Raw genomic sequence first — 15,320 nt, 5'->3', positions numbered from 1 at the left:
GAATCAAATAGACACAATAAAAAATGATAAAGGGGATATCACCACCGATCCCACAGAAATACAAACTACCATCAGAGAATACTACAAACACCTCTACGCAAATAAACTAGAAAATCTAGAAGAAATGGATAAATTCCTCGACACATACACTCTCCCAAGACTAAACCAGGAAGAAGTTGAATCTCTGAATAGACCAATAACAGGATCTGAAATTGTGGCAATAATCAATAGTTTACCAACCAAAAAGAGTCCAGGACCAGACGGATTCACAGCCGAATTCTACCAGAGGTACAAGGAGGAACTGGTACCATTCCTTCTGAAACTATTCCAATCAATAGAAAAAGAGGACATCCTCCCTAACTCATTTTATGAGGCCAGCATCATTCTGATACCAAAGCCGGGCAGAGACACAACCAAAAAAGAGAATTTTAGACCAATATCCTTGATGAACATTGATGCAAAAGTCCTCAATAAAATACTGGCAAAACGAATCCAGCAGCACATCAAAAAGCTTATCCACCATGATCAAGTGGGCTTTATCCCTGGGATGCAAGGCTGGTTCAATATACACAAATCAATAAATGTAATCCAGCATATAAACAGAGCCAAAGACAAAAACCACATGATTATCTCAATAGATGCAGAAAAGGCCTTTGACAAAATTCAACAACCCTTCATGCTAAAAAAAACTCTCAATAAATTAGGTATTGATGGGACGTATTTCAAAATAATAAGAGCTATCTATGACAAACCCACAGTCAATATCATACTAAATGGGCAAAAACTGGAAGCATTCCCTTTGAAAACTGGCACAAGACAGGGATGCCCTCTCTCACCACTCCTATTCAACATAGTGTTGGAAGTTCTGGCCAGGGCAATTAGGCAGGAGAAGGAAATAAAGGGTATTCAATTAGGAAAAGAGGAAGTCAAATTGTCCCTGTTTGCAGACGACATGATTATATATCTAGAAAACCCCATTGTCTCAGCCCAAAATCTCCTTCAGCTGATAAGCAACTTCAGCAAAGTCTCAGGATACAAAATCAATGTACAAAAATCACAAGCATTCTTGTACACCAACAACAGACAAACAGAGAACCAAATCATGAGTGAACTCCCATTCACAGTTGCTTCAAAGAGAATAAAATACCTAGGAATCCAACTTACAAGGGATGTGAAGGACCTCTTCAAAGAGAACTACAAACCACTGCTCAAGGAAATAAAAGAGGATACAAACAAATGGAAGAACATTCCATGCTCATGGGTAGGAAGAATCAATATCATGAAAATGGCCATACTGCCCAAGGTAATTTACAGATTCAATGCCATCCCCATCAAGCTACCAATGACTTTCTTCAGTAGAATTGGAAAAAACTACTTTAAAGTTCACATGGAACCAAAAAAGAGCCCGCATCACCAAGTCAATCCTCAGCCAAAAGAACAAAGCTGGAGGCATCACACTACCTGACTTCAAACTATACTACAAGGCTACAGTAACCAAAACAGCATGGTACTGGTACCAAAACAGAGATATAGATCAATGGAACAGAACAGAGCCCTCAGAAATAACGCTGCATATCTACAACTATCTGATCTTTGACAAACCTGAGAAAAACAAGCAATGGGGAAAGGATTCCCTATTTAATAAATGGTGCTGGGAAAACTGGCTAGCCATATGTAGAAAGCTGAAACTGGATCCCTTCCTTACACCTTATACAAAAATCAATTCAAGATGGATTAAAGACTTAAACGTTAGACCTAAAACCATAAAAACCCTGGAAGAAAACCTAGGCATTACCATTCAGGACATAGGCATGGGCAAGGACTTCATGTCCAAAACACCAAAAGCAATGGCAACAAAAGACAAAATTGACAAATGGGATCTAATTAAACTAAGGAGCTTCTGCACAGCAAAAGAAACTACCATCAGAGTGAACAGGCAACCTACAAAATGGGAGAAAATTTTCGCAACCTACTCATCTGACAAAGGGCTAATATCCAGAATCTACAATGAACTCCAACAAATTTACAAGAAAAAAACAAACAACCCCATCAAAAAGTGGGCGAAGGACATGAACAGACACTTCTCAAAAGAAGACATTTATGCAGCCAAAAAACACATGAAAAAATGCTCATCATCACTGGCCATCAGAGAAATGCAAATCAAAACCACAATGAGATACCATCTCACACCAGTTAGAATGGCGATCATTAAGAAGTCAGGAAACAACAGGTGCTGGAGAGGATGTGGAGAAATAGGAACACTTTTACACTGTTGGTGGGACTGTAAACTAGTTCAACCATTGTGGAAGTCAGTGTGGCGATTCCTCAGGGATCTAGAACTAGAAATACCATTTGACCCAGCCATCCCATTACCGGGTATATACCCAAAGGACTATAAATCATGCTGCTATAAAGACACATGCACACGTATGTTTATTGTGGCATTATTCACAATAGCAAAGACTTGGAACCAACCCAAATGTCCAACAATGATAGACTGGATTAAGAAAATGTGGCACATATACACCATGGAATACTATGCAGCCATAAAAAATGATGAGTTCATGTCCTTTGTAGGGACATGGATGAAATTGGAAATCATCATTCTCAGTAAACTATCGCAAGAACAAAAAACCAAACACCGCATATTCTCACTCATAGGTGGGAATTGAACAATGAGATCACATGGACACAGGAAGGGGAATATCACACTCTGGGGACTGTTGTGGGGTGGGGGGAGGGGGGAGGGATAGCATTGGGAGATATACCTAATGCTAGATGACGAGTTGGTGGGTGCAGCGCACCAGCATGGCACCTGTATACATATGTAACTAACCTGCACAAGGTGCACATGTACCCTAAAACTTAAAGTATAATAAAAAAAAATTACTATTTGCAATTTACTGATAAAAATTAAGAAATCGAGGGTTCATTGTCCCATATGTCCTTTAAGCTTCAGTACACTCAATGGCCAAGGGGCAGGGTTCAGCCAAAATATAATTTAAATGAAGCACCCAATATTTAAGAAACAAAACACCCACTTGCCTAACTATGGCTTTCCATTTTCTTTCTTTCTTTCTTTCTTTCTTTCTTTCTTTCTTTCTTTCTTTCTTTCTTTCTTTCTTCCTTTCTTTTTTTTAATTAGAGACAGGGGTCTCTCTAACACTCCTGTCCAGTCTGGTCTCAAACTCCTGGCCTCAGGCAGTCCGCCCGCCTTATCCTCTCAAAGTGCTGGGTTTACAGGTGTGAAGCAACATGGCCAGCCAGTTTTCTCTTTACAACCAGCAATGCTGGCATCACATCAATGCAAACAATCTCTGTCACAAAAATATATGCTCTGATGATTTGGGAAGTGAAAACAAAAAATCTTTATAGATATCAAGAAACCGTGGTCTTTTAAAAGAGAAAGTATGGTTATAGAGATATACACATTTGTATTTATGAATGGAAACTATTGATTTTAAAGTATAAACATTATTATTATTGTTTTCCAAGTTGTTGCTACTGGGGGAAACTGGGTATAGGGCACATAGGAACTCTCTGTATTATTTCTTACAACTGCATGGGAATCCATAATTCTATCTAAGGATAAAAAATCCATAATTTTATCTCAGGATAAAAAGTTTAATTTCAAAGCAAATGTGAACATTAAAATGTTCTGCAAATGTAGAGTGTTATTTCACTCCAAATAGCTTTCACGTCACATTCTTTCATTAGAATCTTCAGCAATTCTCTTCACTACTGTCTAGATTTATCAGTTTTACAGGTGGGAAAACTAAGCTTCAGAGAGAGAATTTAACTTATCCAGGGTGACAGAGCCCACAGATGACAGAGCAAGAATCAAATTCAATTCATTTAAAACTAAGCCAAAAACTAAGGGATTCCCAGAGAGACCTATATTTATAGTAAAAGGTAATATCTTTACATTTATAATGAGGACCTCTTATGCATAGGAAAAAAGTGAAAAAAATTAATGACCATGGTTTTTTTCGCCATCTTCAGCAGACAGAACTTGGACACACATGTGTTCAAAGCTCTCAAAGAGTAAGAAACTCTGGTCTGCACAGAAATGCCTTCTTACAATCGCTTGGGTTCTCAGTTAAAATTCCATTTATTAAAGCTGCAAATTCCAAATCCGAGCTTTCCTGAAGCCTCAGATTTCCATCTATAAAGTGCACTGCTCTATTTATAAATCAAGTGATTTTATCCAAACAGAAAGACAATCACTCTGCTTAGTCTTCAACAAATGTTCAACCAACTCAAGTCAAATAGGTTAAAGAATCTTGGTAAAACTGTTTAACAAACTCATTTAAATCTCCTTAAATATTTGAAATATATTTATACATTTAATTTCTTTGATTTTTAAGTACTTCTAATGTTGACAGGGTAGGTTTAAATGCTAGCCAGCAAAACTTTAACAATTTCTTTAAATCCAAGAAAGTAAATGTATAAATATAGAAAATTTTAATTTATCTTAAACACTTCAAACTCTTTAAAATGGAGACAAACACATCTTGACACTTGTAACTTCAAATCTACATTTTAAATTGAAGCCCTACAGCCAATCTTTCAGTATCTTTAATACACTGGCTTCTGAAACATTAAATACTGAGATTAGCCACATTTTAACCCCAAAATAATTAATACTCTGGGTGTTTGTTCTACTTCATTACCTCTATTCAGATCTCTTTTGTCTTCTCAGGTTTCCAACTAAAAGCGGGAGGCAGGGGGTAAGATGTAAGAGGCTAAAACCGTGGAACCTTGGTACAGTTGCCTGTTGCTTGCAGATCCGACACTGGGATCTAGCATCTGAGCACTGTGTGTTTCTGGAATCCTGATATAGCCTGACTCCTAAAACTCTAGATCAATAGCCTTCAACTGTGATCAGTGTTGCACACTTAATACTCCCATATTCTTCAGATCCAGTGTTTTCACTGACAGAACTGGGGAAGTGGAACATATACCCTCACTCCACTCCCTTCATAGTTTCTTCACCAAACTTTGACCACATTCTGACAACGATGCACACTGAATGCCCAACATTGTTTTTTGTTTGTTTGTTTGTTTGTTTGTTTGTTTTGAGATGGAGTCACACTCTGTCACCCAGGCTGGAGTGCAGTGGATGATCTCAGCTCACAGCAATCTCTCCACCTCCTGGGCTCAAGCTACTCTCCTGCCTCAGCCTCCCGAGTAGCTGGGACTACAGGCATGTGTCACCACACCCAGCTAATTTTTGTATTTTTAGTAGAGACAGGGTTTCACCATGTTGGCCAGGCTGCTGGAACTCCTGAGCTCAAGTGATCAGCCTGCCTCAGTCTCCCAAAGTGCTGGGATCACAGGCATGAGCCACTGCACCGGGCCCCAACTTTGTTACTTTTTATTTCTAGCAATTCTCATATTAACACTCATGAGCACTCTTGTTGCCATTTTGCAGATGAAAAAAAGTGAGGTTTAGAGAAGTTAATTGACTTGCCAATAAAATGAAAAGCTTGAAGTTTAGTCAGAGACCTTTCCAAAATTCATATTATTCAATTCCATGTTGAATTTTTTCTCTACCATTCAATTTTATGTTTTTTTCCTGTCTCAGATCTCCGTTCTTTATCAGCATTCTCTCTCTTACACTTGCTTTCCTGAGATCCCACTGCACCTGACAGCTTGATATTGAAAACTCTTTATGTTCCCTCAAAGTAAAAAACTAAGAGCTTTAAAACCAAGTTAATAATAGGTCTGACTGTGCTAATGAAACCTGACGTAGGAAATCAAATGTCAGGAGAAATGATGATTTTTTAATTTCTCCCAAAATAAGATGCACGTTTATTCATGTCCTTTCTATCACCACCTTTTATTTTGGCTCTTAACTTTGTCTTTTCCTTAGAAAATTATGAGAAAAATAACCTGGCTTTAGTTTTATGGAAGAATGATAAATATCTCACTGGACTATGGGCTGTTAATTTGGCGATGAAAATGTAATGAAAGGTTTGTAAGGCTCAGAATGATTTTATCTTGGTCATTATGAACTGTGTTTTATGTAACACCGTATTTCTTTTTCTTGCAGTCAGATAAGCTTAAGGGACTTAAGTGAGGTAAGTAGCAATTTTATCCTTGGAAGCAAAGAAGGGAATTTTGAGGCATTAAATGTCTGCAATAGGCAAGATTCTATTTGCTTCAGATACTTACACTTAGTTCTCACAATAGCTATGCTCAAAATGCATTAGTATCTCTATTTTAAAGATAAGAAAGCCAAAGTAAAACAAGCTTAGCTCCAGATTTTAAACCAAGATCTGTTTGGCCACCATGGTCATTCAGGGTTCATTTGTTATAGGAAGAATGTGCCCAGTTCCACATGGAAGATATACAGTATCAACTGATGGCTTCCAGCCTTCAGCATTACAGAAATCAAGTGTTAGAAACGGTATTGCACTTTGCTATTTGTCCTTCATAAGAAATACAGGAATGCAAAGTAGAAGGAATATGAGATTCAAAGTTGCACAAGACCTGGGTAGGAATCCTGCCGTGCCACCTACTCACTTTGTGAACTTCAGAAAATGCTCTTACTCATCCCAGTTTCTGTTTCCTCAGCCATAAAATAGGGATGGGGGTTAGGTGCGGTGGCTCACGCCTATAATCCCAGCACTTTGGGAGGCCAAGGTGGGCGGATCACCTGAGGTCAGGGGTTCAAGATCAGCCTGACCAACAGGGAGAAACCCCATCTCTACAAAAAGTACAAAATTAGCCAGGTGTGGTGGCACATGCCTGTAATCCCAGCCACGCTACTCGGGAGGCTGAGGAAGGAGAATCGCTTGAACCCAGGAGGCAGAGGTTGCGGTGAGCCAAGATCATGCCATTGTACTCCAGCCTGGGCAACAAGAGCGAAACTCCGTCTCAAAATAAATTAATTAATTAAATAAATAAAAATAAAATAAAATAGGTATGGGTACATTTCTGTGCAAAGTTGGTGTGATAAAGTCAAAAGTAAGTAGTGCACAAATGGCCAGGTGACCAGTGGAGGCTCAATAAATGGCATAAAAGTCATGTGAGATAAACCTATAGTAGAGCCTTCCAAGGGTATTGACTCCCTTCAGTGCCCAAAGACAAAGTTCCCTACGAGGATAGTGGGGTCACCATAACTGATGAAGACTGTCCAACAACACAAGTGGCCTCACCTCACTCCCACTGGACTCTAAGGAATTCTGTTCTTGTCTTTGTGTTTGACCTATGCTCTTATCTATATAGTAGACGTGAATTTCTTTCCTTGCTTTCTTTTTCATTTGTTGGTTTTATGAGAATGTTAAAATCAAAAAGTCACATTTCCAGCTTGTCACTCAAACGAGACATTTATTACCCCTAATCTCCCTAATCCACAAGACAATCGTGCCAAGAAAGATAACATAGATAACCGCTTGACGAGAAGAACATTTCTGGTTCCACTGAGGACTTCACCAGGCTCATGCTCTTCTGGGAGGGGTTGCACTTCCTTAGTGTCACCTGGAAGGAGCAGGCTGGGGTGATGCTCAGCTGCTGGGGGAACCCACACATCCAAGGTGCCTGAATCCAGGACTCCGTCCCCTGCTTCCTGTAAGCTAGGCCTGGATATCTCGAGTAGTAGTTGGGTGCTGCTCACGATGACCGCAAATCATAACCCTTTGGTCAGTCTGAAAGGACAGTAGGCCCTCCAATCACAAATAGGCAAAAAAGAATTGGGAGATGGGGGGTCAGCCTTAGATGGCAGGAAATGTGCAGGACTGTTTGTTTTCTTTGCAACTTTAGTTGGCTTTCTGCTAGAAGTTGATATCATCTAAAGAACAAGAAGGTCTAGTGCAAAAACACATTCTTGCTCCTTATCTTTTGCCAAGACGCTTCCCCATTGTTTGTTTGGGCTGAGATTCAAGACCATTTCTTCATAACAAAAGCCCATCAGGGCAAGCTGTGCTTGTGCCTGCGCTCAGTGCTTGCTTGAACACTGTCTTGTGGACTAGAATCTTTTAAGTGCTACCTCCCTCTGCTCAAATTCATATGGCGTTTTATAGTTTTCAGAGAAAGGAAAGACTCATTGTCTCATTTTGTACTCACAAAGCCCTAAGAGAAAAATGAAACCCCAGAGAGGTGGCAAATTTGGCCAGAGTCCTCACACCCAGCAGGAGATAGGGCCAGTCCTGGAAATCCCAAAGTCTAGGTATCTTCCCCACCGCCGTGTCTCTCTGCCTTAAAAAAATACAGAAATAGGAAATAGCTCTGAACTAAAATAACTAAAAAGAATACGGAAGGAAGGAATGAAAGGAGGGGGCAGAGAAGGTGAAAGAAAGGGAGGAAGGAAAAGGGAAGGAGGGAGGAAAAAGGAAAAGAAAAAAAGGAGAAAGAGGGAGAGAGGTAATAAAAGAGATACTACTATTTAACTTCACTATGTTTATTTTCTAACAATAAAAAAGTTACAGAAGAAAAACGAGCGATTTCATGCTACTTTTCTAACTACGTTTGATTTTAAATTCAGAGCCCTCAAACCAAAAGTTGGTTGGTCTCAATTAAATAAAACAACTGCTCCCCCAGATAGAGGGCTTCTCTGCACTGTTCTCATCTCCTCTTCCTCTCCCCTTTGACAAGCCTGAGAGCAATCACCGCATCCGATTGAGCACTTTGAACAGCCAGGTTCAAAGTCCTGAGGGAGACTCAGTAGGGATACTTTCAAACCACTCACTAGAATGGATTCATTACTCTTTTTACTTAGCCTATAGATTTTCTTTGATTTTCTGTCCATAATGAAATGTATGTCCTCTTTCCAGAATCCTAGGGAATGCCAAAGTCCTTGAAATAAAAAGCTTTCTCTGTTGGCTAGCTTCAGAGGGCGGCATACAATGCCTCTCTAAGCAATTTGTTGCCAAAAGTTTCTTATCTATGAAGCAACTATGAGTCAGGAGAGCTGGGCTCAGGGTTAGTTTAGCCTTCAGATGACTGCAGGAATCTAGGAGAATGGCATGACCCTTTGGGACCTCATCTGTAAACCAACTGTTTTTAACATTTAATGGACCTCACACCACTTTGAAAATTTGATGAAAGGTATAATAAACCTTTCTCTCCCCAGAAAAAGAAAAAATATATGCACATACTTATAGAGAAAAAAATTTAGCTTTTCATTGCAGAAGGTTCATGGACCCCACCAGGCCATTCAATGATCTCTTTCATCCCCCTGGTTAAAGCAGTTCTTATCTAAATGATACCTGAGGTCTTCTTCAACTGATGCAATATATAAATGGACTCCATAAAATTATTTGCAGTTAAATAAATACTGCAGCAAACACTGTATCTACTGTAATGCTTTTTGCTTCTTCAAGGGTAGAGTAGAATAGGGCCCAAAGATACAAGCCCAATAAGCATGAACATTTCCATAATGAAGGATGATCAAGAATTCTACCACCATAAGGAAGAAAGAGAAAGAAAATGTTTGGGAAGATAAATGGCTACATTTAAAAAGGATAATGTGAATATTTCCATGCTTATTTTTAAAAATAGAAATTTCAGAGCAAGTATAAAGAAAAAATTAACCATAGCCTTATTGCTTAAGTACAACCTTTAATAGTTTATCATATTACTTCAAATCATTTTTTCTGCATACACACAAATATACATGGATATAAAATATAATTGCATAAAAATATATCATGGGTCCAGTTTTTATTCCAAACTTTTAATGTAACGTGGATGCATACTTATAGTATAATCTTATTTCATTCTCTACATAAATACTTACAATGTCTTTATAATATTCCAGTAAGTGAGTATAGCACCAAAATTAATTTTCAGTTATCTGGGCACATAGATTGTTTCCAGTGATTTAACTCTGTAAAAGTAATGATGCAATGAACATCTTTGTGCATAGAACTTGGCTCAGATTTCAGGTTGTATCTTAGAAAAGGAGTCTCATCAATTGAATTATTGAGATAAGAATAAGAGTATTTCTAAGGTTTTTGATAATTATGGTAAATTCCTTTCTAAAAGAGTCAAAGCAATTGATAGTCCTATCAGCAGACTGTGGACTTGTCTGTTCCTTCACACATTGATTACAAAATTTTGATTTTTGTTTAGTTTTATGAAGAATTATTTGTAGATTTTTTTAAAAATACGAACTATGCTAACAACAGTTTTACCAAAAGTCTGCCAACCAAATGCTCTAAAAACACACATGGTATTATATTAAATTATCTGTCATCAAGAGTCAGTAAATATTATTTTTTTTAATTCAATACAGGTCCTTGAAGCAGAAAAAGGTGAATTGTTTACATTTGTTTTCTTACCCTAATACTAATAGACTAGGTTCTCTTTCTAGATCTACAGTGCTCATGGTTATTAAAAAGGGTTGATTGTTTGGAAGCCTAGGATGGGGATGTATGTGTGTGAACGATGACATGATCCTGATGCACACACATACATCCCCAGGACCTCAGAGTCCTCTAGTCTAAACAGGGTGATTTAAATACAGGATAGGCCAGATGTCTTTCTTTAGCCGTACGCTACTGTCCAAAAGGCATTACACTGTCACCCTCTGCCACTTTGGAAAGACATAACTAGTCCCCTGCTCCAAAAACGCTCTTGGGATCTCTGCCTCTGATGTCACCCATGCACACACACATGTGGCTCTTTCATGCACACACACACATACATGTACACACGTGCCCATACCTCTACAGTGTTGGTGTCATTATGCAAGCATGCAATCCAACAGTCACTCATATCCTAAATGGCAGGATGCTAAGCAGGTAGTACTTTCATATTCACCTGTGAAATACTGTTCTCCACTCTTCTAGAATGATGAATTATGTCCAGAGCCAAAGGGCCTGCATCACAGCCCAAAGAGTTCACAAAAGACAGCATTGTTCAACAGAGCAACATTAGGTTAGGATTTCAGAGGCCTGCCACCAAATCACTGAGTGGTTTTGGTCAAGTTGCATTTCATTTGTGAGGCTCAGGTCTGCTCTTCTCTGCATATTGACAAAGCTAAACTTGAAGTGAGGCCTAACTTGGGTTTATGGATTCCCCATGGGTCCCTGATGGAGGAGTAGGAGTTGTTGGCAGGCCTAAATAATTCAAAAACCTAACTGAAACCATGCCCTTTCCGACAATACAGCTCAACCTCCTAACTAAGATGTTCAGGTACTGTTTCATCAGGCAACACAACAATGATTATTAACACAACAATGTGGCATTGTTCAGCTCAAGAGGGGCAGATACTCTGGGTGGCTACTGATGACATGAAATGATTTTATGGGATGCATGATTCATGGACCAGTCACTGACCCACATTTCAAGTAATAACGGTCCTTCGATCAAAGGTATCCAGTTTGTGATGAACCTTGGGCAGAGTACAGAGCAACAAGCACAATTAAAACATGTTGGTGCCTGTATGCACCTTTAGCTTTATTACTTACGGTCACAGCTGGGAGAGTGTTTTATGAGATTTTATATCATAGTATTATGATGTGCCCTTGGCAATTCTGGATGGCTAGTTAAATCTATCTGTGATGAAAAGAAAATAAAAAGCAGGAACATAAATTGCATATGTAATTACTAAATAACTCCAGATTGTATGGTTGGCAGAACTTTTAAAAACTTGATGATCGAGGGGGGAGAAAATTGAGAAACTGTATCCCTGGTCGGAACCTAGCTAGGGACTGCTGGTCTACGTCAGAACGCTAGGAGCTCACCTGCCCTGTCACAAGAGGGCGTGAGAATACAAGTGCCATGACAAGCTGTGCACCCCAATCTCCTCCATCTGCCAGAACAGTCCTTTTGTTTAACTTTCTTCTTCTTAAGATCTCAGCTCAAATGCCATCTCTCAGAAGGGTCTTTTTTAGCCATACGTATAGTCACTCTGTATCCCAAAGTGGTACTTTATTTCCTTTATATCATCGGTACTGCCTAATAGAAATGTTCTTATCGACTTACTTGCATGCTTATTTTCTGTTTCCTTTCATTAGAATGTATGAACCATGTCTGTCTTTTTCTCCACTGTATTCCCAGACTCTGGCAGAGTACTTGTCCCATAGTAGCTATTCAGTAAATGTTTGTCGAATGATATAAATGAATGAATGAATGAGGAGGAAGCTAAAAATCTTTTAAAATCACGGGTCCAGAATAATCCCTAAATACCTTCCAATGTAATATTCTGTATTTTTGGGAGGTTCAATGATGTGTTCTAGCTTGTAAATATTAAAAGTGATTTTTATAACCTCAGAGCAAAAGTCATTCTGAGGAGCCAGAAGAGCCGTAGAATACATGAGTTATAGTTTCCACCGACCATCAAGAGCCCCCTTCTAATAATCAGAGATTAATTGGAGGAAATTATAGTAGTTCCAGTGGGCTTTTAATGGTTCTCAATTATTTTTCTTTTGCAACCTGACCAAATTATGTCACTGTTTTATATAGTTCCTCATAACCAGAGGAAGCCTGAATCAACTCATCTGTTAGAAAACCAAAATACTCAAGAGATTCCACTTGCCATTAGCAGGTAAGGAGCCAGGAATCCTTTCTCAGGTCTGAGGCTGAGGGGTCAGGCCATGTGCTGTCTCAGATAAATGGTCACAAAGACTTTCTGAGAAACGAAAGTCTTTGTTTCTGAAGCCCAGTAATGAGGCTCAAGAGAAACTTGTGAATCACAGCTGTTATTGATGTTAATAATGTTGTTCTTTTGGAAATTTATAAATGATTGATTGAGTGTTAAAGAAGTTTGGGAAATTTTAAGGATTAAATATTAACCAGATAGGATTAACGGGAAAAGATGCTAATCAACCTGGGAGGAAAAGTTTGTTGTTTCAAACTATTCAGGGTTGATGACCACACCAAAGCTTTAGTTACTTCTGAACAGCAATTTATGGCTAGATGACCAACTGTTGTTGAAAATGCCATCATCAGATTAGATACCTGCCTGCTTCGCTTATTGTGACAACTGTCAATCCAACTGAAGAGTTAAAGAAGCCAAGGCTTGGCCAGGCGCGGTGGCTCACGCCTGTAATCCCAGCACTTTGGGAGGCCGAGGCAGGTGGATCATGAGGTCAGGAGATCGAGACCATCCTGGCCAAAACAGTGAAACCCCGTCTCTACTAAAAATACAAAAAAACTAGCCGAGTGTGGTGGCGGGTGCCTGTAGTCCCAGCTACTCGGGAGGCTGAGGCAGGAGAACGGCGTGAACCCGGGAGGCAGAGCTAGCAGTGAGCCAAGATGGCGCCACTGCACTCCAGCCTGGGCGACAGAGTGACACTCTATAAAGAAAAGAAGCCAAGGCTCAGGCAGGATATTTATTGACCAAAGTCACTAAATTAGTAGTGACTGCCCTAAAACAAAATCCAGGGCCTCCAGTATTAGTGCTGTAAGGCCCTCATGATCTCACTCCGGCCAGTGGTTCTGACCTCAGTTCAAGCCACTTTCCTCTCACTCTCGGCACTGCAGCCTCATCAGATGCCTGCCAGCAACCACAATGCCACTTAATGCATGGCACTGGCACACACCACTCTCCTGCCTGTAGCCCCTCCCCCCGTATTTGCTCCTCTCCACCCTCTCCCTATTGGAACACTCCTATTCCTCCATGGAACCCCAGCTTAAAGCTTAATGAATCCAGGAGATAATTTGCCTCCATTCTTCAGATGAAAAACATGAAGCTGGGAAAGACCGAGCCCTTTACCACTGAAGCCAAGCCCAACCTCAAAGCCCAAGCACTGTTCAGTAGCCAGTGCTGCCCATAAGGACTTGAGTCTAAAAATGCAGCCCATAAATCCTGACTATCCCTGGTGCCTGCTAAAAAGCTGCCTTTAATTGATTCAATAATTATTTACTGGGAATGTACCATGTTTGTGGTGGAACAGAATAGTGGTTAAGCAGGATCCACTGAAGCCAGGCTGCCTGACTTTATCAGCAGTGAACCATGTGACTTGGGCGACCTCACTGTATTACATGAGAAACTTAGGGCAGAGTCAGGCATGTTGCAAGAGCCCAACGAATATTCACTCTCATTGCTATTGCCAGGCCCTGTATATCGGGGCATGATCACCATACCCTATGCCTTTCTGCTCCTTTACTTTCTTCCCTGGTCCCATTTGGCACCTTCAGTAATTTTATTCTCATTTCTTGGCCTGTGGGTACTAGGACATGTAGCTTCATTGTGCTTTGGGGACTGTCTGGTGTTTAAGTCCCAAACAGCTTAAATACAAAACTCTTCCCCATACCACAATATCATCCTCCTCCTCCTCCTCCTCCTTCTCTTCTCTTTTCTTTCTTTCTTTCTTTTGTTTTTTCTTCCTTCCTTCCTTCCTTTCTTCCTTTCTTTCTTTCTTTTTCTTTGAGACAGGGTTTTATTCTGTCTTGTAGTGGCACAATCACATCTCAATGCAGCCTTGACCTCCCGGGCTCAAGTGATCCTCCCACATCATCCCCCAGAGTAGCTGGAACTACAGGCACATGCCACCATGCCCAGCTAATTTTTGTACTCTTTGTAGAGAAGGGGTCTCACCATGTTGCCCAGGCTAGTCTCGAACTCCTGGGCTCAAGTGATTCACCCACCTTGGCCCCCAAATGTGCTGGGATTACAGGCATGAGCCACCATGCCTGGCCCCCTTTCTTAATGTAATTTTCTAAAAGTAAAAAATGCACACAGTATATTATAGTGAAAAAATAACAAGCTCTCTCCAGTTGGCCTCATTTCTGTAATAGTTATTTGATGTGGTTTCACTTCTTTTGTTTATTTGTTTGTTTGTTTCATTTATTACCTAAAGACCCTTGATTTTTCTCCCTCTCTTAACTGGCTGCTGCTTCTTCTAATTCCTCATCTTGGACTTTTTCCCAAACTGACCTCCAAATGTTGGTATTCGTCAGAGTTCATCCAAGGTCTCTTTACTATCTCTAAGGCCTGCGTAATCACATCCATCCCCAGCATCAAACTTCAACCCCATGTTGATAATTCCCAAATCCCTATCTTCTGCAAATCACATCTCTCAGCTCCAGACCTGTGTATCTAATGACCCAGTGAGCAGTTTTCCTTAGCTCAGTCCCAGGCAGCACAGACTCATAATGGTGGAAATCGAACTCTTCATTTCTAGTCCCATTCTGAAACCCATAATATCCTCTGCAAAGCTTTTCATCCCGGTAAACTCAGTAAGCTCTCTTTCCCATCGTCACTCTTCCTATCCCATCCATTTTCAGCTCCCAAAATTATATCTCTAAAACATGTGTTGAATGTGTCTATTTCTCCCCCATTTGACTAGCTCCTTGCGTGGCCCAACCACTATCAACTTTTACCTGGACTATTGCACTAGGCTTCTAATAATATTGATCATCTCCAC

General features: G+C 40.0%; 1 protein-coding gene across 1 annotated transcript in view; it reads left to right on the top strand.

Annotated features, from left to right (window-relative positions):
• The window catches only part of CLNK (cytokine dependent hematopoietic cell linker), an 87,160-nt gene that overhangs the window by 39,301 nt on the left and 32,539 nt on the right, over positions 1–15,320 (top strand). Inside the window, exons 8-10 of the mRNA XM_003826785.5 lie at positions 6,056–6,083; positions 10,241–10,259; positions 12,415–12,496. Coding sequence (XP_003826833.4) covers positions 6,056–6,083; positions 10,241–10,259; positions 12,415–12,496 — 129 coding nt within the window. The remainder of the gene's footprint in view (positions 1–6,055; positions 6,084–10,240; positions 10,260–12,414; positions 12,497–15,320) is intronic.

The sequence above is a fragment of the Pan paniscus genome, chromosome 3 (genome assembly GCF_029289425.2).
Source record: "Pan paniscus chromosome 3, NHGRI_mPanPan1-v2.0_pri, whole genome shotgun sequence".
Taxonomy (NCBI): Eukaryota; Metazoa; Chordata; class Mammalia; order Primates; family Hominidae; genus Pan; species Pan paniscus.
Note: the sequence above shows the minus strand (reverse complement) of the source record. Positions and strands in the feature narration are given on the sequence as shown.